The sequence below is a fragment of the Carassius carassius genome, chromosome 26 (genome assembly GCF_963082965.1).
Source record: "Carassius carassius chromosome 26, fCarCar2.1, whole genome shotgun sequence".
In the NCBI taxonomy this organism is placed as follows: Eukaryota; Metazoa; Chordata; class Actinopteri; order Cypriniformes; family Cyprinidae; genus Carassius; species Carassius carassius.
Genome location: NC_081780.1, coordinates 24877741 through 24901369, shown reverse-complemented (window position 1 = coordinate 24901369; position 23629 = coordinate 24877741). Strand labels below are relative to the sequence as shown.

Sequence of the window (23629 nt, the reverse complement as noted above, 5' to 3'; positions counted from 1 at the left end):
ATGACACTCCACTAAGAATATATAACTGATCAAATTGAATGCTTTGTTGCTTAATGTATTTTTTTTTTAAATTTACTTTTTTTTTTAAATCTTTACAAAATGTAAAATTATTTTTAATAAAACATGATGTGAGCTTAATGGGAACAGCGGTGTGCTTAAAAGGTACAAAATGTACCATTAAACACAGCCGGACTTCTTGCATTTAATGGTGTATATCTTAATTGAAATGCTTTTGTCATTTAAAATAAAATGTAATATTTTTGTGTTATAGATTAATCTTTAAACTTCTTCTACTTAAATTAATATCTTGTGCTCTGAGAATGTCTTAATCTAGATTTTGGTGAGGTTAATAGTTATGTTTACCCTACTTTTATATTGCAATAATTTCACATTCAATCTTCAAATTAAACCAACAATACACACACACACACACCTCTATCTTCAAGTTAATCACTCTAGAAAGTTTTGGCCCTAGCAAAAACTCTAGTCTAAGACATCAGCTCTCAAACGTCTTGTGAACGTCTTATTTAATGTTTTTCACTAACCATGTTATTTTCTCAAAAACACATGAAGGCTACATTCATGCTGCTCATATTATTGTAGCACAGTTTCTGCTGATTAGAGTGTAATCAAACTTCAATCATTAATATGTTTTTAAGATACTGAAAGAGCACAAATGTCCAGGGCATGTCAAAACTTCTCCAGGACCATCAAACCCTCTCAGACCCAGAGAATTAATGCTTCATAAGACTAATGTACCACAAACAGTCATTAAATATGAATAAAGACCTAACGTTACCTCCTTGTTCCTCTTGTTTTATTCTCCAGGTTTCTGGTTCCTCTCGTTTTATTATCAACGTTTCTAGTTCCTCGTCTTTTATTCTGCAGGTTTCTGGTTCCTCTTGTTTTATTCTGCAGGTTTCTGGTTCCTCGTGTTTCATTTCACTCGTGTTCTCCTCAATCTCCTCTTTAACAAACTCCATCTTCACAGCAGCAGATCTCAGTTCAGATGATACTGCTCCAGATATTCCTGCTAACTTCAGCAACGACACGACTGTGAGAATATTACAGATCACGGACCTGATTAAAAACGGCCTTTTTTATTTACAGAAATACATTTTTAACAGTTCGTATTAAACCAGCACCACAACAAAACAACAGAAAGCGCTGTGCAACTAATCTTCTTCCTCTGAGGCTTGATGGTGTTTGACAAACACACGAATGTGTTTTAGCGCCACACGCTGGACTGGAGAGAGAGAAGCGGCGAGAGGAGGGAAATTATAGAGAAGGGTCCTACGTCTGCAGCCAGACCCTCTTGAAATTATACGGGGAAAATTACTTTAGTGCGTCTATAAGCTGAGAGGATTTGTTTTCTTAAAAAAAAAAGAAAGAAAATAAAAAGAACCAATTCCGATCTGCACAACTAAACGAAATTATAGGCTTGCATGTTGTTTGATCAGCATCAGTCGAACTAGTCAATTATTTCAATAAATATCACACAACGTTGCAGCATGTAATATGCTAATTAAGATCAATGGAAAAAATTATAAAATGTAGTCTAATGAAAAATAATTCTAAAATAGAGTAAAACTACGTCTGCATAAATTCCACAATTTTTTAAGATTAAAAAGTGTAAGTTTACTACAGTGCCAGTTTTATATGAATCTTTATAGTTCAAGGTATTTAGAGCAGACAGACAGAGTCCTCATTTCTAGACTCAAGGTATCATTGATGCAAGGTATCATAAGGTAAACCTGAGGAAGATCTTACCCATCATACTCCTTAACAATGACTATACAATTTCCACCATAATATTTACAAAATGTTTTAAAAAATTGTTTGTATACTGTTATAGATGAGACTCCGTCTGGATTTATGAGGGATCAACATATAATGAATAATATTAGTTTTTTTTTTTAAGTTATTGGATTATATTGTTTGGCTTGAACATAATATTTTTATTGTTTTCCTGCATTTTTCTAAAGCTTTTGATTCAGCTGGCCATAAATTCACATTTAAATCAGTGGAAAATTTTGGTTTTGGTGAATATTTTTGTATGGCAGTAAGAACTAAGTAAGCAAAATTAGATTTTACTTGTCACGTGATATTAGGCAAGTGTGTCCATTATCGCCTAATTTATTTTTTCTAGCTTCCCTGATATTTGCTTCTTATATTTCTAATAGTTGTCTTCATTGGTATCTTTATTACTGACAAACAGTCACACTATTTTTTTTTCCTAGATGCTAACCAAGTTCCTTCAGCACCAAAGTATATCCAGCAGAGATGGGACCAAGTCACACATGTGCAAGTCTCAAGTAAGTCCCAAGTATTTTTTTCTTGGGCAAGTCAAGTCAAGTCAAGTCACAAGCTATGTCAAGTCAAGTCCAAGTCAAGTCACCTTATTATTGTAATTTTACCTGCAGAATCTGATCTTAATAAAGTTAAAAGACAAGATATAAGTAACTGTCAGTAAACTAAAATAATTTGAATTTCATTATAAATACTCATGTTCAGTAAAATACATAATGGAATCAAACAAAATTGTAATTTCAGAAAATTATTTATTTTTCACTTCTGCCAACAGTGTTTGAAATGTTTTACATTTTCAACATTGACTGCGTTTACATGCAGCCAATAACCCGTTCAAAACCGGGATATTAGCAATAACCCGGTCGCGCACGGCCATGTAAACACCGGCAAAAACCCGGATATGCTCATATTTAAAAACCGGGATATTATACCTGGGGTACCCCTTTTCTAACCCGAATATTTGGTCTTGTAAACATGTTTCGGCATATCCCCATCAAAATGTGTGTTCTGCGCATGTTCCATTCGCAAGGAATCTTGGTCTTTTGAGTAGAGACGGTGCATAAAAAAACGTACTCGGTTACTAAACGTAACCTCGGTTCTCTCTAGAAGAGCGAACGAGTACTGGCGTCTTAGCTAAGACGCTACGGGAAAAGTCTCTTTTCATGAAATACTGAAGCAAAAAATTATCCTTAATTTTGTATTTTTGTAAAGCGCATTTGCAGCAGTACACAGCCATAGGCGAGACGGCTCGTTCGCTCATTGGCTTGTTCTGCGGCAACTGCACAGCCTATCGAGCGCAGGCTGATTCAACATCAGACCAATAAAACAACTTCCTGCCAAAACGGGTGTGGCCCAACCTATAAAAGGAGCTCAAAAAGGCCGACTCACCTGATTTATTTCATCGCCGAAGCGAACCAGAGTGAATCGTACGCACGGCAGAGAACGGAGTACTCGTTTGCTCTTCTAGAGAGAACCGAGGTTACGTTTAGTAACCGAGTACGTTCTCTTACGAGAGCTCTCTCGTACTGCGTCTTAGCTAAGACGCTACGGGAACCCAATGTAAAACACCATGCGCACAGGGATCACACACCAATAAACCTGAAGCAACGCCCAGGATTTACAGTGCACAGTCACCTGAGGGACTCACAGAGAGTCCAGGACAGGAAGGGGGGAAGCCCTCCGTCCCATATCTAGCAACATCCGTAGATCCAGCAATATGACATCACACAGCCGAGGCAAGGCCTGACCAATGTGGCAATGCAGGTCTTACGCAATACTGCCCATATAACAGTCGGCAGCGCATAACGCTCACGAACTCAGAGTTCCCCTCAGGGCCCTGATTCGACTATACCGACAGCAGCCTTACTTGCAAGGCGGGAACCTCCAGGTTATAGAACCTGATAAATGTAGACGGCGAGGCCCAACCTGCCGCCATACATATATCCTGCAAGGCGATCCCAGTAGACCACGCCCACGACGAGGCGACGCCCCTTGCGGAGTGTGCTCTGACGCCCAGCGGGCACTGAAGGCCCCTGGCAGCGCAAGCTAACACTATAGCGTCAACTATCCATCTGGATAGAGTCTGTCTCTAAACAGCCATTCCCTTGGAACGTCCACCGGACGAGACAAACAGCTGCTCAGTCTGTCGAAAAGCAGCAGAGCGAGACACATAAGCTCTTAAAACCCTGACAGGGCAAAGAAGACTCGAGTCTCTATCCTCTCCTGACACCGGCAGGGCAGACAGGGCAATAACCTGAGCCCGAAACGGCGTGTTGAGGGATTTCGGCACATAACCGTGCCTAGGTTTGAGTATGACCTTTGAGTCATTAGGCCCAAACTCCAAGCACGACTGGCTCACCGAGAGTGCGTGCAGATCACCCACACGCTTCACTGAAGCGAGAGCCAACAAGAATACTGTCTTGAACGACAGATGCTGAAGGCTAATTGATTGGATAGGCTCAAAAGGGGGACCCTTCATGGCCTCCAAAACCGCCGCGAGGTCCCACATAGGGACTGACGGAGGTCTGGGAGGATTCAGCCTCCTAGCTCCTCTAAGGAAGCGGATGACCAAATCATTCCTTCCTATTGACTGACCGAGCGCTGTTTCAGAAAACGCTGCGATGGCTGCCACATAAACTTTGAGCGTGGATGGGGCTCTGCCCTTATCCAACAGCTCCTGTAGGAAGGAGAGAACCTCCGTCACCTCACAACTAAGGGGTGAACATCCTCGAGCTGTGCACCAGCTGGAGAACACCGACCACTTCGAGGCATACAGACGTCGTGTCGACGGAGCTCTAGCCTGAGTGATGGTATTTAGCACTCCCACTGCGAGATCAGCGGGTAACCGTTGAGCGCCCACACATGGAGGGACCACAACTCCGGTTGAGGGTGCCAAATCGAACCCCTGGCCTGCGAGAGGAAGTCCCTCCTCAACGGTACTGGCCACGGGGCGACATCTGCTAACTGCATCAAATCTGGGAACCATGGCTGGTTCTTCCAAAGAGGTGCTACAAGCAGTATTGAACATCTCGTTTCTCTCACCCGTTCTATCACCTGCGGAAGGAGGGAGACGGGAGGGAAAGCATAAAGCAGGCAGCACGGCCATTTCCGTGACAGCGCGCTTTCGTTCTTGGAAAAGAACGCGGGGCAGTGAGCGTTTTCGTGGGACGCGAAGAGGTCCACCTCCGCCCTGCCAAATCTCTCCCACAACAGCCGGACTTTTTGCGGGTGTAGAGACCATTCGCCCGTAGGAACTTTGCCTTTGGACAGCCTGTCTGGACCCAGAATCTGTAGCCCAGGCACATGCACTGCCCTCAGCGAACGCACTTTGCGCTAAGCCCAAACCAGGAGACGTTCCGCCAGCCTGAACAGGTTTCGGGACCCGAGACCACCCTGGCGATTTATGTAGGACACCACAGACATGTTGTCCGAATGGACTAAGACGTGGTGGTCCTTGATTTGGGGACAAAAGCGCATCAGCGCGTTCTCCACTGCCAGCATTTCCAGACAGTTGATATGATGAAGCTCTTCCCGTTCTGACCACAGGCCAAAGGACGGTCTGCCCTCGAGCAGCGCTCCCCATCCCGAAGTGGAGGCGTCCGTCGACACCATCTTCACATTCGGGGAAGTCCCCAGGCTTACACCTGATTGGTACCAGCCGTTTGCTGTCCAGGGTTTCAGGGCTGTGACACAGCTCTGATTGACCTTGAGACGCAGTCAGCCAGACACCCACGCTCTGCGCGGCACCCGCGCCTTCAGCCAGAGCTGCAGGGGGCGCATGCAGAGCAGGCCCAGCTGCAGAACCGGAGATGCTGAGACCATGAGGCCCAGCACCTTCTGACAGTGTTTGAGCGAAACGGTCGCGCCGCAGCGGAAAGAACTTGCTGCGCGCTGAATGCCCAACGCGCGCTGTGGTGACAGCCGCGCCGTCATGGAACACGAGTTCAGAACTATACCCAAAAACAGAATCGTCTGACTGGGGTTCAGCGAACTCTTCGCCCAATTGACACTGAGACCGAGCTTCTCGAGGTGATCGAGTAAAACGGCTCGTGATCGAGCCAGAATCAGCCAGTCGTCCAAATAATTCAGCACTCGCATGCCTCTGAGTCTGAGAGGAGCGAGCGCTGCATCCATGCACCTCGTAAACGTATGAGGAGCCGCGGACAAGCCGAACGGCAGGACTGTAAACTGGTATGCCTGGCCCTCGAAGGCGAATCTCAAATATCACCTGTGACTTGACGCTATCTGTACTTGAAAATACGCATCCTTCAGATCTATTGACATGAACATGACAGTCCTCTTTGCGAATCTGCGCGAGGAGCTTCCTGGTCGTAAACATTCTGAAACTGCATTTCATCAATACCTTGTTCAGCTGTCTTAGATCCAGTTTGGGCCTGAGACCCCCGTCTCTCTTGGGCACCAGAAAGTATCTGCTGTACAGCCCCCCCCTCGCTTTGAGCTCGAGACACAGGCTCTACAGCCCCTTTGCTCAACAGTTTTGATATTTCGGCCCGAAGTATGTGTGCTACTTCTGTTTTGACCGTAGTTTCAACGCGCACTAAAAAGCGCGGAGGGCGTGGAAAAAACTGTAGCGAGTAGCCTCTCTTTATAATGCCTAGCACCCAATCCGAAAACCCCTGGAAGCGCTGACCATGCATCTGCATGAATGGCTAAGGGCTGGATGCGAAGCGCGCTCTGTTGACTGGGCAACGGCGGCGCTTGGGTGCGCTGCACCATGGGCGTTACGCCTGTGGCATTTGAGGCGGGGAGCGCGCTGATCACAGCGGGCAGATCGCTCGTCCTCGACCCCATCCCGGTGCTTAACCGATTGGGGGAGGGCTGAGCGGGTCCCGTGGGACTCGTGATGTCTGCGAGTAACTGTGGGCTGCAAGCGTGCACATTTACCACTTTCGACTCGCTGTCTGCCTGGGCAGAGCATACGTGCATGGGTTTCGCTTTTACAGAAACCACGCGCCGTGTGTGACATAGTGTATGTGGGCACTGAGGAGTGGGCAGGTTTACTATGTGGCATGCGTGACCGATCTAAGTCGATCTTATGTGCGCGAGCCCTGTGTGCAGGGCTGTGCTTACATGTGGAGATGGGCACTGAGGAGTGGGCATCGTCACTACATTTATAGCACCATCGGCCGTGGCCGGACGAACGTGCATGGGTTTCGTTTTTACAGAAACCACATGAAGCGTATGACATAGTGATTGTGGGCACGTTTACTATGTAGTGCGCGCGATCGACTTGAGTCGCTTTTATGGGCGCGGGCCCTGTGTGCAGGGCTGTGCTTACATGTGGAGATGGGCACTGAGGAGTGGGCATCGTCACTACATTTATAGCACCATCGGCCGTGGACGGACGAACGTGCACGGGTTTCGTTTTTACAGAAACCACATGACGCGTGTGACATAGTGATTGTGGGCACTGAGGAGTGGGCACGTTTACTATGTAGTGCGCGCGATCGACTTGAGTCGCTTTTATGGGCGCGAGCCCTGTGTGAAGGGCTGTGCTTACATGTGGAGATGGGCACTGAGCAGTGGGCATCGTCACTACATTTATAGCACCATCGGCCGTGGCCGAGACACCAGAAATTACACCTTTTTCGGGAAATATCTGGGTAGCTGTGATAACGGTTTCTGTGTGCAGGCAAGCGGGCAACCGCACAGGCTTGCGCATTGCAAAAGACGCTGAAACAGTCACAATCCCTGGAACTGAAACAGCGGCGCACTTAGGTGAGAGTTCAACCGCGGCGACTCGACTCGCAGCAGGCTTTAGATGGCAACACCGCTTTCGTCCGCCGTCCAGCAGAGGGCAGACAAAGGTGCGTCGCTATCGCCTGTTCCACCGGCGGAAGTGACTGGTAGTTCCTGTTTTTAGCATCATCCAGTGTGGAGAATGCTAGTGAGACAGACGAACGATTTCGCGCTGAATATGGAGCGTTCCAAGCCTTTGCCACCTCTTCGTAAAGCTCAGGAAGAAATGAGGCGGGCTTTGAGAAGTACACTCATCCGAAAGGAAAAATACCATCCAGCCGGGAACGAGAGGGGGGCGCTGGTGCAGACCACTCGCGGCCGAGACTCGTCGCGGCCAGCTTGAGCACTCGCCCCGGCTCCTTCTCGATGTCAGCTCGTCTGCTGGGCTTCTGAGCAGAAGGCGCGAGATCCTCGGAGCTCGCCCAGCCCTCACTGCCCGAAGCTAGCAGAGAGCGCGTGTCCTCTTCCCCCGACGCGGCCCTGAGATCGACTTCCTCGGACGACGCGCCGGCAAACAGCGGGCGCTGCCCATCGGGAAGCGATGCAGGGGAGGCCGGTGAAGCAGGGCGAACCGGCGAGCTTGGTTGAGCTGAAGACGGTTCCGGAATCCGCTCTTTTACGAGTGTGTGTCGCAAGGCGAACACACACACACACATAAAGAACAATTGGATATAACAGAATTGAAAGGATATAGGCGCAGGACAGCGCAGCAGGAACGGCAGTGGAAGGCGGCAGAGGCCAGCAGCTTCAGAATGGCTCGTCCCGCTGATATGCTTCTCAGACGGCGCTTGCTTCCTTCGTGATCCAGCGATGCGTGAGCTTCGCTGAAGAGATGAAAAATCAGGTGAGCGTTCTCTGCCGTGCGTACGATTCACTCTGGTTCGCTTCGGCGATGAAATAAATCAGGTGAGTCAGCCTTTTCGAGCTCCTTTTATAGGTTGGGCCACACCCGTTTCGGCAGGAAGTGGCAAGAAGGGCGCGAAGCGAAGCAACATTATTGGTCTGATGTTGCATCAGCCTGCGCTCGATAGGCTGTGCAGTTGCCGCAGAACAAGCCAATGAGCGAACGAGCCGTCTCGCCTATGGCTGTGTACTGCTGCAAATGCGCTTTACAAAAATACAAAATTAAGGATAATTTTTTGCTTCAGTATTTCGTGAAAAGAGACTTTTCCCGTAGTGTCTTAGCTAAGACGCAGTACGAGAGAGCTCTCGTAAGAGAACCCCGCGTGCAGTATAGAGGCACAGTAGTGTCAAGTGCTGCTGGTGGATCAGTACCAGCGCCAAAGCGCATACAAAGACTATCGCTATCTGCCCCAAACTATTCATTATCCGCCTGCTGCTGCTGTTGTTGTTGTTGTCTTTGGATACAGGAAGAAGAATCGGAAATGACGCATATTGCATCTTGTTGTCCGTATGTCCAGACGCTAACCGTGCGTCGCCGTTTACATCGGGATTGGCGACTGATTACACATTCCATGCATACAGGAGTAACTTTCTCTGCTCACGCATGTAAACGGGTTATCCCGAATGTTTCAGAAACCCAAATAGTGACCTTAACCCGACCATAACCCGAATTTTAACAGCATGTAAACGTAGTCATTGAGTCCATAAAACAAATAACAGCTAAACATCCAACAGACTCCTCTCTGAACACCTCTCTCTTTTTCTCTCAAACACAGTTTACATACAACTTTGTTACATTTCTCCTCTCTCTCTCTCTCTCTCTCTCTCAGAGTATATCCATAAGTCATTACCTCTATTACAAGGTATTGCACTTGCAAAATATAAGATTCGAGAGAGTCTTGTCTGCAAGCCGAGCACGATGTGACCTATCCCACCATGTGGTGAGCTCGCGCAAAACAAAACAAATCTTCAGCACAGCGACTCATTTTCACGTCTCTGATTGGCCAATGCGTTCAATAGACATGTCTGTGATTGGCTACAATGCTCAACGCTGCAAAAGCACATCGTGAGTACCTTTTAATGCAAAGGGAATATATATATATATATATATAAAACTGTAATATGCACTTCTCATGATTTGGTAATCACGGCAGCTGTAGTCTTATTCACATTTGTTTTTCTGATTAATTGTTTTGCTCTATGAGAAGGACAAGGTAACAAAATATTCGGGGATTAAGCCCCCTTAGCCCAGCCCAAGCGCTGCCCCTGGAACGCGTTTTTTTGACTGCCTTGTAGCGGATCGTTAGGGGCCGTTCACATATGGGGCCATTCCACTGATCTATAATATAGAACTGGATTGCTCATGACGTCATTAAAGTGAAGCCGCCGCGCCGCCATATTGGTAATCCCTAGTGTGCGAAAACGTTCCATTGAATTAATAGGAATTTGTATGATTTTAATGAGAAAACATCACCTAACAAGTCAGCGTTTATAAATATTAAGTATCTCTGTACATTATTACAATGTGAACACCCTAGGCATGTAAACGGTTATTTTTTAAATGTCAGGAATTTCCCCTACTTATTAAAAAGCTACGTTCATTACAGTAGTGAGCATCATGAACATGATAAACATCAGACAGACACAACCTCAACACATATAACAAACGACAAAGTGTTCGTTCTGAAATCTGAATTTATTCAGAGAAATAACTGACTATATACAGTACGGATTTAAGAAATAAATACAAAGCTTTATTTCCCAGATAGTAAATTTAAATTTTTATTTCATTATAGAGCAATATTACCACCATAATTGTATTATTCATTGTAATATATTACAATTCTGATACTAATACATTCATGTTTAATAATTCCTGAATAATTTTGTTCATAAAGAAATAAGCCATTTTTGTGTTTGAACAGTTACCTGTGTCGCTAGTGCACAGCAGACACACCCACCTACACGATTTAAATATATCGCTTATCCTGCCCCAAAAGACCGTAAACACTGCAGATAACATCTGAAGTAAACATTACTTTATTACACATAACATAAAAACGAGTCCCGTTTGACTGATTAGCTTCAAATCCAGTTATTTTAGGACAGCGGTTTGAATGTAACTCAATGGTGCTTTCTGCTGGTAAGGATTAGTAAGATGACGGATCGAAAACTTCCGGTGGCTTCACTGCCTGTTGGCAGTTTAGAACGCGATGAGCGATCCAGTTATATATATAGATCAGTGGGCCGTTGACATATCACGTCTTTTGCGCGCGCAAGTTCGTTATTTCCGATGTAGGCGCGCGGTATGTGCGCTCATAATGGAAGCAATGCGGTCGCGACGCGCTCGTTTTTTCCAGGCGCGTCAGCACCGCATCGAGTTAAAAACATCTCAACTTTTCAGAATGCCGCAAGCGCACCGCAGGTCATGTGACACTAACTAAACATTCAGCTTCATCCTTTCCCGTAACAACGTTGAAAGGTCAGCCAAGATGAGGAAACAGCTGATCATACAGTAGGTGGCCAGCCTATCTGGGCCTTACCGCCGTGCGTACCTTCAGTCGCGTGTTGAAATCATTTGCGAAACTACCGCCAGGTGGCGCAAAGGGACGGATTGCGAAATGAATGTAATTATAAAATGAGATAGCAGTAAGTAAAACAACAATAAAATTATGATATAACATTGTAACATTTAAAAAAAAAGAACAATTTTTTTTACAATTTGTTAATTTTTAAAATGTAAGATAGTCTTAGGCTACAGTCTACTAAACAAAAATTAAAAGAAGACACAAAGGATCATATGTATGCTATTTTTATTAAACAGTAAATAAATATAATATCAGGGTTCCCACTCTTTTTCAGAGATCATTTTCCAGGACTTTTCAAATTTCATGATGATGGGAATAAAATATAAGGATCACATATTCACAGCCTAAAGTTATATATTCCTCTCTCCTCTCTTAAAAAAAGCATACAATTTATGGCTATAACCCAACTATAAAATCAGAAACGCACCAAATACAAATTTACACTTTTTCGATAGGCATTTGATTTTGTCAGTAAGGTGAAGTCATGCTTTCTCTCTGCCCTGACGGCCATTTCATCTGCCTCTTTCTGCATGGTTTCAATGCTTGGTTTCAAAATTTTGGAATTCTGCTTTATGGTGTGTGTAGATGTGTATTAAAAACATTTTGTAGTGTGCAAGAACCTCATCACACTGAGGTGCAGTGTACCAACCAGCATTGAGCAAAACTTGCAAGAGTTTTTGAAACATTACTCTTTAATTATCTCTGTTTGCAACCATGATCACAGGGTCAAGGGAGCTCAAGTGCCACACAGCTGGGTACATTAGGGGACTTCTCTCCATCATTTTCTTGCAAGTCATGGAAAGGAAGGAGACATTCTTTTTTAAACAGCTGAATTTTTCGGGATGTTCCTTGTGTTAATGTTCCTTATTTAATAAAAAAAACACTAGTAATAATCTAGTGTTTTAATAAAATATCAACGAACAGTATATCACAATTGTATAAATAACGCAACAAATTTAATGTTTTAAAATAAATACAATTTAGAATAGAAAGAGGAAAGGTAAGATGCTTTAAAAATTTAACTATTACCACCAGCAGATGGCAGCAAATAACAGTCTTAATGATTGAATCATTGGAGTCACTCTATCAAACGATTCATTCAAAACGCTTATTTAAGAATGAAGAAAATGACGGTCTTCATGAATGGGTCATGAATCGCTTCTCAAAGATTCAGTCGGCAAAGAAACGTCACTGTACTGTTTGTTGCTAAGAGAAACGTCTGTTTGGAACTACTAGGTTGGTGAAACAGAGCAAACAGACAATAGTACAATAGCAAACGTGACTTTATATATACGTTTATATAAGTACTATTATATACTACCGGCCTCCGCCTCATGTTCACAAGTCTGTGCTGCACTATGAACATGCAATTATCGCTGTGCATCGCGTCAGCATTTCATTTTCACTTCCTATATCGTTCATAAAACAGGTTTGGGAAATTTGGGTCTGATTTGTCATGGGGATGCAAGACGTTCCAACGATTCTAAATAAAATAGACTTAACAAATCGATAACCTTTTCTCAGGCAAATACCGTCACTCATGCTGTAATTCGCCGTGCAGACCCCTTGCACATGCGTATCAAAATAATTACTTTACAATAATATTAACATGTAATTAAATATTACCTCAATACCAGTGAACATTTGCTGCAAACATTCGAGCACTTAATTTCTAGCACCTGAAAACCAGCAACACGAGACAGCGTCATACATCACAGGGAGCTTAAACAGCGTGAGCTCACGTGTCAAAACTCAGCATCCCTGAACAAAGCGTTTTCTGCTTCGTTAATTGTTTCAACCAGTTGTCGGCCAATTCTTTAATGATCAAGAAAATGTAAAAATAATAATTTTCCAGGACAACAAGATTTTTCCAGGACAATCTATGTTTTCTCTCATTTTCCATGTGTTTTCCAGGACTGGAAAATTGGTCATTAATATTCCAGGATTTCCAGGTTTTCCAGGACACGTGGGAACCCTGCCTATGTATATATATATAAGCTAAATGTTTTAATTTCATTTTCATTTCGGTTCATTCTTGGTTTAAAAAAATCTTCAGGTCCCATATGCAGAGCGAAATGGGAACGGTCCAGCATTTAGCAATAATTAGTATTAACTCTGTTATTATTCTTGATTTTTCAAACTACCAACACTTTGCATTTTTGAATTATGCCTTATGTGCGACCAAAAATTAAGTATTATTTGTTTCAGCTGTTTGATCGCCCTGATGCCTTGCGCACATATTCACTGGAAACAGTAGTCGTTCACCAGACATTCGGCGTGAGCACTTTGACATATTGTTAATTATGATTTTTTTTCCATCGATACTGAAACGCACACAGCCTATTTACCTCATGAATAATAGTTAAGCTTCAAATGGGCAACATCACGATTATGGAAACGTTTGGATTTCTCCCAATTGAGAAAGCCCAAGCTTACCTTATGCTTAGCTTTAAATTATTATTATTTTTTTTTTTATTACTAAGCCTATATTATCATATACTGCAATTATATTTATTCATTAGAATTATATATTTTTAATTATTGTTTTGTTCTGATACATTTGTTAAATTTAGAGGATTTGTTGTAAAATATTTTCTTATAGCCAATTTTTTCCTCTGACAAACTTAATTTATTTTTTTGCGTGTTTAAAAAATAAAACAAAGAAAACATTCAGCAAATGAAAATAGCCGATTAATCCGTTAAAATTTGTTACTCTTGGTTAACAGTAATTATAATTATTTTACTTCAGAACAGAGCCTGGGACTAATCTAGGTTATCCATGGTTTTGTTTTGTTTTTTTGTTTTTTTTACATCAATTAAAAGAAAATGCTACTAATGAAATATACCCTATATCCTAATGTTTTATGTCATTTTTTTTTCTTTATATATTATTTTCAGACATGAGCAGACCTACTGGCATAAGCATTTAACGAACACATACAAGCGCGCACTTTGGCAGAATTCAATTCAAATAGTCATCAACAGCCATTAGGTAAATTGCCTTTAAGGTAAAATTGCGCATCAGAATGGACACATTTGTTTTTTAAGGGAGAAAAAAAAGAAATTCAAAAAATGCCAGCGAATGAACATGTACAAACTGTGAATAGTCACAGTATCAGTATGGAGAAGTGCTGGATTTTCGTTTTTTTTTTGTCGCGCAACTCACTTGAAGAAGTTCAGGCAAATAGAAACACTATACAATAGCGATCCTTAATCGAAGAAATGTGGCAAAACATCTCCTGAGAGAACCTCATATTATTAAATTTAAAAGTGCTTTCCATATTTGGATCAAAATAGGCTACATTTGTGAATGCACATTTTCTGAAATGTTGCGCATCAGGTCATGCAAGCCTGCATCTTAAAGTCCACATGAAATCAAAATTGACTATATTTACTTTGTTCGCCTAAATTGATCGTTTTGTGCTGAACAATTCATCCATGCGAGTCAATCCACACACAAAAATATTTTGGCTTCATAATCTTTAATCAAAATCTGAAAATGCCCCTCCCCTCTGCATTGGAGGACCTTCACTGATGACGTAGGCTTGAGGAATTTGGTGTCTGCTTAATCCGTAACCACGCCCCTCCAACTGACAGTAGACAGGCTGCCTGTGTGTTTGCAAGCATTGACAGCGCGTGAAAGGAGAGATGGCGAGGAGGTGCATTTTAGGTTGTGGAACTCACGGAACACTTTTCCCTTTCCCTAAAATTCCCTCGTTACGGTCCAGATGGCTCGATTTTTTACATTTCGAGGAAGGAGGGATAACAGAGTGGTCACGGATGTGCTCGAAGCACTTCACGCGTGAATGCTTCAAAAATTGGACAAAACACGAAATGGGGTTTGTGAGATATCTGTCATTAACAGATAACGCTGTCCCGTAAGTGTACACCGTTGGTACCTCACAAAGTTTGACGGTGAGTTGAACTAGCTACAACCAAGCTCTTGAGACGTTGAACATCATACAGGGCTGCCAACATAACTTTGTCATATTATGCTTAATAAACTAAATATATGGTTATTGCGCGTGAATTGGCGCGTGCTCGCCAAAAACCAACATCACCACTTAAATCAAGACAGATTCGACATAACGGTCATCTCTAACACTTTACAAAGGGTAACTTATGTTGAAAGATATAGAACAACTTATTGAAATGAACCATGTCTCATGCAATTGGTCAATTATTTAAAAAATCGACATATATACAAGTTGTCAATTTTGATACCAACTGACAGGTTTCCCTGTATAGTTTACAACATTATTTCAGATAATATTTTTTCCTTGCAAAAAAAAAATTATTGTATATAATCCAATTGAATCAATATTGAATCAAGATCATAATCTCAGGCTTATGAATTGAATCGTAATTCTCACTCCAATTTGAACTCAAAAGTTGTCAGTCCTGCACAATCTATTTTGCCCTTGTACCTATATCATAACATAATGCATTTCCTGTTATACAGCCTGTATCAAGTGATGTGGCCTGTCAATGTCATGCACCATCTTTGGAAAAATGTGTCAGTTCAAACGGAAACCCTCAAGCAGAAAAGACGGAGTAAAGGTAAAGTTATAGGCTACTAGCTATGTTTATCTTCATTGTATTAACTGGTAATAGTCTTCTTGTGCTTTTTCTTGTGTTTGATTGTCATATGTGTGTGTTGAATTTTTCAGCTGTTCAGGTGAAGCCTTTAGGCCACTCTGTTGGTGTGAGTGTTGGTACAGGTATTGGAGCTCCGTGTCTCACTTCAACACCAATTAAAAGGCCACGCATGGAAGACACTGTGTTCGATGAGAGCTCAACATACACGTCAAACCAGTGTTCAGATGTCACCTATGAGCCTGATGTCACTCAAGAGAGCATTGAAAAGTAAGTCTAAATGTGGTTATCACTAAAACTTCAGACATGTTAAAAAATGTCATGGTATATAGGTTAGGTTTGAGATGATCAATCAAGATGCCTTGTTAGAAAGTATGATTTGATTTGCTGAGTTGTGATTGTCCAGGGTTTGCCAACCACTATACAAAGCCAGGAAATACATGGTGTATGAAGAGAATTTGCTACAGCTGTTTCGGAAGTGTCAAGCATGCTGCCATACCTGCACAGTTGAGAAATTTGTAAATGGGACATTTGTATCCATCACACAGGTGATCATAAATGTAGCATTGACAAATTGTTAATATAATTGTATAATTATAACAAAATTATAAATATAATTTTATTTATTGTATTATTGGCATTTTGTATATTGTTCATATACATTTTATGCTTCAAAATCGCATAGATCTGTTCACACTGCCTCCAAAAAACAAAGTGGAACAGCCAGCCACACATCCAGAGTACACCAGCTGGGAATTTGCATTTGTCGGCAGCAGTAGCCTTCAGTGGGGCTTCATACATACAGATCCACAAGGTTTGTCATTTGTGTAAACAAAATAAATTGTATAAATTGGTCATTGTTAAACATTTTTTATACTTATGTAATGTGATATCTTCCAGGTACTGACAGCACTCTGTCTGGAATGTATATGTCCCAGGACATTTTTTAATCATCAGAAGACCTTTCTCCAGCCAACAATTTTATCGCACTGGAGGACTGAACAAAACACAATGCTGGAGATGGCAAGGCATTCTGGAAAGGCCGTTGTCTTGGGTGGTGACATGAGAGCTGATTCCCCAGGTTTGTTAATTTTGAGTAAAAAAAAACAACATTCAGTTTCCTCTTGTCATTCCAACCACAGTATAAGCATTATGAAATGTCTGAAGCATTGAAGAATTTTGCATTTTGGAATACACTGTAGATAAACTGGATTAAAATGTTGTTCAATGTGACAATTTTGGTCAATAAACCAGTAATGTCCTAAACTATTTTCTGTTCTACTCTGATTCCCCCTGAAGGACACTGTGCCAAGTATGGAAGCTACACGATGATGAACCTGGAAGACAACAAGGTGGTGGACATTCAGTTAATCCAGGTAAAAATGCAATTTACTATGGCACTGCAATAATCTGTAATTGCATTGTTGTGTATGGCTTTCTCGCAATGAGTGTGTCTAAAAACACAACACTTTGATAATTATCAAAACTTAAAATTATTGTGCATGTAAACATACTCATTGTCTTGGTTTATGGTATCTATTAACTGTCAGGATAAAAGTTTAAATGTCGTTTTTTTTTTACATCTCAAAACATGTCTTTTGTCTGCTAAATTGATATTTTTTTCATCTCTCAGAGTAATGAAGTGGGTGCAAGTCAACGAATGGAACGCAAAGGTTTTTTGAGAAGCCTCCAGTTCCTGGAATCAGCAGGGTTAAGAGTTGGTGCTATCGTCACAGATCGGCATCCTTCAATACAAAAGTATCTGAGAGAGCAGCGACCTGATATCAAGCATTACTTCGATACTTGGCATGTCTCAAAGGGTAACTGTTTGGCAGCATTTAAGATTAATCAGATATATACACAACAGCAACATAGTATCAAAACTTGTGACTCAAATGACACAAGCACAAATGAACTTGAACTATGGTTTAAGAACTGATAAAAGTTTAATACTTTAATTCATTTTATTTTCTGTAATTGCTACTTAAGGTCTCGCCAAGAAGATCGATGCACTAGGGAAAGAGTGTAGTTGTGGAGAGGTTCTGGACTGGAGGAGAAGTATCATCAAACACCTTTACTGGTGTGCATCCTCTTCCAAGACAGGAGAAGAAGCCGTGGAAAAATGGAAGTCTGTCACCAACCACGTCCAAAATGTGCACCACCATAACAGTGACTTGTTCCCAGTCTGCGCCCACCCACCTCTTGAGATGCGAGCTTGGCTGACACCAAGTAAGGATTTTGTTGATTCCTAATGCTACATGATTAGCCTAGTTTGGTAATAAACATGAAGATAACTATAAACTAAAAACTATAATACTGAAATCTAAAACTTGAAAACTAGAATACTGATTCTGCTAAGAGTGTAACTAAAATGCCTCCTAATAAGAAATGTAGAAGATTATGGGGGAGACCGAGATTGTAAAATCCTTAACCTGGAATTGTAGAGGACTGGGTAATTAAAAAAAATAAAGCAGGTAATGTACAGGATCAAACAATTACAAGCCCACATGGTTTTTCTTCAGAGAAGCTGAGTCAGCTAGTGGAGTCCCGCGAGCTGTGAGGCGGGAGCAGCTGACGTAGGATTTCGCTTGGCCTTAAAGCCTTCCGCAAACATCTACGATGACAAATAACAATGATTTTCATAAAGTAATGATTAATTATCTATTGATAATTTGTTATTATCATTACAGTCTTGTGAAAATTATAATATGGGCTGCGGGAAACTGATGAATACAAAGAGTAGGGTTGCTGTGAGTGCAGGCATGTTTCAGCCCAGTAACATGAAAACTCATCGTTCCTCTCAGCCAAAAAAACAGACCGAGTTCAGTTCAACTGGAGGGGGCTGTTTTTTTTTGGGGTAGTTATGTATGGGTTGTGGGGGTCGAGATAAAGGTGTGAATCTCCTAGTCTTTCATATGGACAGTGTTTTATGAGGGTTTCAAACTTGCTGACCAGGTTAATATAGGACTGTTGTTTTGGTTATAGACTAAAAAATGGTCTGCCCCCACGTAAGATTTTTCTAGTTCTAGTTGTTCATTTGTTATATCCAACTAATCAGAGGTTTATATTACATTCACATAATCAAGTCTTAATATATTCTGCGCTCAAGCACATGCATTAAGTTTGCCACAAATCACATGAAGAAGTAGCCTAATAATTGTGAAAAATGAGACATTTTAATTATTTATTAATAAACAAATGTTATCTTGTCGGCTGCCAGATGAAATTCACAGTGCTGGCTCTCTCCGACAGAGAAATGCAACATTCACAGATTACACAATGCTTGTTTTCGTTTAAAATACATTTCAAGCTTTCTGTAGATATATTTTTCATGTATGTGAGACACCACAATTTTAAGTAAATACATTATCAGGAAAAATTTAAAGTGATGAGACGGCGCCTCCCTGTCATTAATGCGCATTAATAATTTTTGCACAAACACTTGATTATGAATATTAATTCACATTTTGCATATGCATTACAATGTAAATTATTTTTTACATGCAATTATCCAAAATAAAACCAAGCAAGATTTGTAATGAATATAAAACAAATAAGAATAAATGCTGCGCGTCTACCATCACACGTGCAGTGCAAATCTTGCACATATTTTACACACCTGCATTTAAATGCAGCTGCATTTTTTAAATTAAATTATATGAAAGCAAGTAGGGCTGGGTGAGAAATTAATTTTATCGATTAACCCTCTGGAGTCGATTAACGTGGATACGCGTTTTGAGTCATTTTCTCCTGATAACCCTGAAAAGAACTTAAATTACACTTTCAGTTTTAATCGTACAGATAAGAGCAATACATCAATCGAATCTGTAAAGGGTCTACTTTTTTTTGGATACAGACATAATAACAGCAAAACTTTGTGCACTTATAAAATAAAGATAACAAACAAGGTGTGCTGTCTGCAGCCTTTGTCTGCGCTGATCTTCATTTACAAACACGTCATTAAAATGAACTGTAACTCCGTGAATACTTAACTTTAAAATAAACAAGTGCTCCCAAAAACAGATATTCTGTGATAAAGTAATCCATATGAAAATAACCAGATGTCTGTTTTTCATGTCTCCCTTCATTATATCAAATGTGACCATGCCCCCGCGCTGAACGCGCTATTCAGATTCAAACTGAAGCGCGCGGATTGAATACGCCCATAACAGAAGAAAAAGCAGCGAGACTGTTCTTCAAGTTTTTATTTTACTGTTTGCTTCACGATGAGAGGAATAACACATAAATCACCCCAAAAAGATGTCATGTGGTTGAGGATTTGAGAAATGGATTTCCTCAGAAAAAAAATAATGAAGCACTTTATTCAGCAGAGATCATAAACATGAGTAAGTCTCTTTTTATTTATTTATATACTTGTACTAGTTTTCACATATAGTGTAAACATTTTACTAGTTAGACTTTTTCCAAAGACTTTTTGCAAACTATAATTCCTGACTATATAATCAAGTGAAACATTATGAAGTTTCAATAACAATATACAATACTATACCATTCAAAAGCTTGATGTAAATAATATAAATGTAACAAATAAATAACTGTAGGCTAACAAATGTAAAAACAATGCTGTTCTTTCAATTTATTCACCCTAAAAAACCCAAAAAATATTATCAGCTCTTTTCAACATTAATAATAATAATAACTAGATAAAAAAGTTTGTCAAGACAAACTTTAAGTTGGCTTGAGAAAGCCTGACCAGAAAGTTTGAAAAGTTTGAAAAGTTTACAAAGTTTGAAAAGTTTGAAAATGTGAAAAGTTTAAAAAGAATTAAAATTTTAAGAAAATTAAAAAAGGCAGTGATTAACATATTGCTAGCATAACAAGCAAGTGACTACCATGTCATTAGCATGATTAGCAAAGTTGCTAGCATGTTGCTAGCATGATTAGCAAGTGACTAGCATGTACTTAGCATGATTAGCAAGGTATCTAGCATGTCGCTAACATAATTAGCAAGTGACTAGCCATGTCACTAGCATGATTAGGAAGTTACTAGCATGTCTCTAGCATGTTTCTAGCATGATTAGTATGCGACTAACAAGTTGCTAGCATGATTAGCATGTTTCTAGCATGATTAGCATGTGACTAGCATGTTTCTAGCATGATTAGCATGTTGCTAGCATGTCGCTAACATAATTATTGTTGTTAGCATGATTTGCATGTTTCTAGCACGACTAGCATGCGACTAGCATTTTGCTAGCATGATTTGCATGTTGCTAGCATGTTTCTAGCATGATTAGCATGCGACTAGCATGTTGCTAGCATGCTTCTAGCATGATTAGAATGTTGGTAGCAATAGCAAAACAGTCAAACTCTGAGGAAATCATTGATAACATTTCTGTGAACTCTTCAACAAATGCTGGAGAGTATTTTGGAGGCCTGTTAATAATAATACACAGAATGCATGTAACACCCTTCAGCAAAATCCCTAGATATTCAAAAGACAAGTACTGACCAAATTACACTTGCTTGCATTTATAGACATATTGAAATAGATCAGCTACACCTCCACCTCTCCTAACAGTCCTGCAGACACTCATGAAAGTAAAGTTAGGAGGGGCTTCTTCATTGAGGATTGTTGCACTGCAGCTGTCTTCTAGCCATGTTTCATTTAGAAATGTAAAATCCAGGTTGTTTGTGGTCATTAAGTAATTGATCAGAAATGATTTATTTTTTAGTGAGAGAAATTTTTAAAAATGCTAACTTGATGGCAGTGCTTTGTGTCTTTACAGCAATCTTAGTTTGATGCATAATAGGCCGCAGATTAGATGGGTCAGTCATACGGCTTGAGAAGGCCTTAGACTTTCTATCATGTGATAAAACAGAAATAGATAAAATACAGGCACACTGGGTTCGGCTCGACGCATACAGTCATGGCCAAAAGTATCGGCAACCTTTCTAAATATGATCAAAGGAGACTGTGAAAATTAATCTGCATTGTTAATCCTTTTGATCTTTTATTTATATAAAAAGAAATCTAAACGTCCAATGTAGATTAAGAATTTAAAATGGGGGGAATGAAGCAAATCAGCTCAAAGGGGAAATATGAATAATCAATCATAACTAGTTATGAGTAATTATAAATATTTTGATCCACTGATCCACTGTAAGTATTTACTTGACCTCTCAGTGTCAAATATCTGTCAATTCTAAGAACTTTAACTTCCTGGTTAAGGAAAATAACTTTCTTACTATACAATATTACTCAGAGCATGTAGCAAAAATCTGCATGATTAGGGACTCCAGTTATGAGCAAACAATGAACAACCTCAAGTGTGATACAAATAAGACTTTATTAATTACATAAACACTTAAACTAGTGTAACATACACACACACACACACACACACACACACACATAGAGTGGGCATAGGAAAAAGGTTTAAAGCTTAAGCAGTAAAGAGATTTGATATTCAGCAGATGTGCAGCCTGAAGGAAACATCATTCTTAGTTCAAACACACCTTTGTAAAAGGTGAACATGATACTTAATGTATCACTTAAGACTAAGTTTGATACTTGCATGTCTCGCCTGTTTGAAAAAGAGTCCTGATATACTTTAAGGCTCCAGTTAATCCCTGCTGAAGTGAGTTTATGAGACCAGTTCAAATCAGAGTATACTGATGACTGGAAAGTCAAGGCCGAAGCCTGGCACAAGCTTAGCGTGGTTCCCGTCTCCTGCCTATTTGGATGGCTTCCCAAGTAGTGTTAATTTCGTCAGACGAGACGAAACGAAATATGTTCGTCAACAACCTTTTTTTTCATGACTAAGACAAGACGATGACAAGACTGCACCACTGTCCAAAAACGCTGACTAAGACTAAATTAACATGCATTATTGTTGACGAAAAAAGACGAGACGAAAATGTTTTGCATAAAATAAAAACTCGGAAAAGGTTTTTCAGTCGGAAAAGGGTGGCTTGCCCACTCCAGGTTGGTGGAGAGTTCCTGCCTCAAGTGGAGGAGTTTAAGTATCTTGGGGTCTTGTTCACGAGTGAGGGAAGGATGGAACGGGAGATTGACAGACGGATCGGTGCAGCTTCTGCAGTAATGCGGTCGATGTACCGGTCTGTCGTGGTGAAGAAAGAGCTGAGCCGCAAGGCGAAGCTCTCGATTTACCAGTCAATCTACGTTCCTACTCTCACCTATGGTCATGAGCTTTGGGTCATGACCGAAAGGACAAGATCCCGGATACAGGCGGCCGAAATGAGCTTTCTCCGCAGGGTGGCTGGGCGATCCCTTAGAGATAGGGTGAGAAGCTCAGTCACCCGGGAGGAGCTCAGAGTAGAGCCGCTGCTCCTCCACACCGAGAGGGGTCAGCTGAGGTGGCTCGGGCATCTGTTCCGGATGCCTCCTGGACGCCTTCCCGGGAAGGTGTTCCGGGCGCGTCCCACTGGGAGGAGACCCCGGGGAAGACCTAGGACACGCTGGAGAGACTATGTCTCCCGGCTGGCCTGGGAACGCCTCGGTGTCCCCCCAGAAGAGCTGGAGGAAGTGTCTAGGGAGAGGGAAGTCTGGGGTTCTCTGCTTAGACTGCTGCCCCCGCGACCCGGCCCCGGATAAGCGGAAGAAGATGGATGGATGGATAAAATAAAAACTAAGGTAAAATCTCTCTTCATTTTCGTCTACAATCGTCTCTGCTTTTTCATCAACTGTTACGCCTTTAAAAATTCAGAACGAGTTTGCGGCTTCCCGCTGTTGCTCAAGTTACAGGTCTCATACTCCTGTTGCTGCCAGCCTGTGGCTGCAACACAAAACTGCTGAACGCACAACACCCAAAGCGAACACGAGTGATGAGCGAGCGACGACGACATGCTAGGTCGAAGGAAGAGGCTCGATATTTGGTCGCATTTTAAGTACAATGATACTGACAAAAAGTCAGAATGTGTCATCATAACTGACGGGAAACACTGCGGACAAAGAATTTCGGGGAAAAACACCACCAACCTTAAACGACATC

At 41.4% G+C, this 23629-nt stretch overlaps 2 protein-coding genes and 1 long non-coding RNA gene across 4 annotated transcripts in view; 2 read left to right on the top strand and 1 right to left on the bottom strand.

Moving 5' to 3' along the window:
- LOC132106031 (zinc finger protein 271-like) overlaps positions 1–23629 on the bottom strand; it is an 89977-nt gene that overhangs the window by 14590 nt on the left and 51758 nt on the right. Inside the window, exon 1 of one of the 2 annotated variants that reach the window (XM_059511635.1) lies at positions 800–1186. The exons of the other annotated variant lie outside the window; for it this stretch is intronic. Coding sequence (XP_059367618.1) covers positions 800–983 — 184 coding nt within the window. The 5' untranslated portion in view covers positions 984–1186. Of the gene's footprint in view, positions 1–799; positions 1187–23629 lie in introns of those variants that run through there. 2 annotated transcript variants of the gene reach the window in all.
- The window catches only part of LOC132106189 (uncharacterized), a 228828-nt gene that overhangs the window by 168384 nt on the left and 36815 nt on the right, over positions 1–23629 (top strand). The window lies entirely within an intron of this gene.
- On the top strand, positions 15782–17916 carry LOC132106098 (uncharacterized). Its single transcript, XM_059511727.1, has 7 exons — positions 15782–15926; positions 16063–16204; positions 16342–16470; positions 16557–16737; positions 16956–17032; positions 17290–17476; positions 17646–17916. Exons 1-7 carry the CDS (start codon positions 15829–15831, stop codon positions 17906–17908), a joined length of 1077 nt encoding a protein of 358 aa, XP_059367710.1. The 5' UTR covers positions 15782–15828; the 3' UTR covers positions 17909–17916.

What these genes read in the sequence shown, in the direction of transcription:
- LOC132106098 (XM_059511727.1), top strand. Translation starts at nt 15,829, where the DNA reads ATGGAAGACACTGTGTTCGATGAGAGCTCAACATACACGTCAAACCAG. An exon ending in CATACATACAGATCCACAAG is followed by an intron (nt 16,471 to 16,556) that starts GTTTGTCATTTG and finishes GATATCTTCCAG; the next exon opens with GTACTGACAGCACTCTGTCT. An exon ending in TACTTGGCATGTCTCAAAGG is followed by an intron (nt 17,477 to 17,645) that starts GTAACTGTTTGG and finishes TTGCTACTTAAG; the next exon opens with GTCTCGCCAAGAAGATCGAT.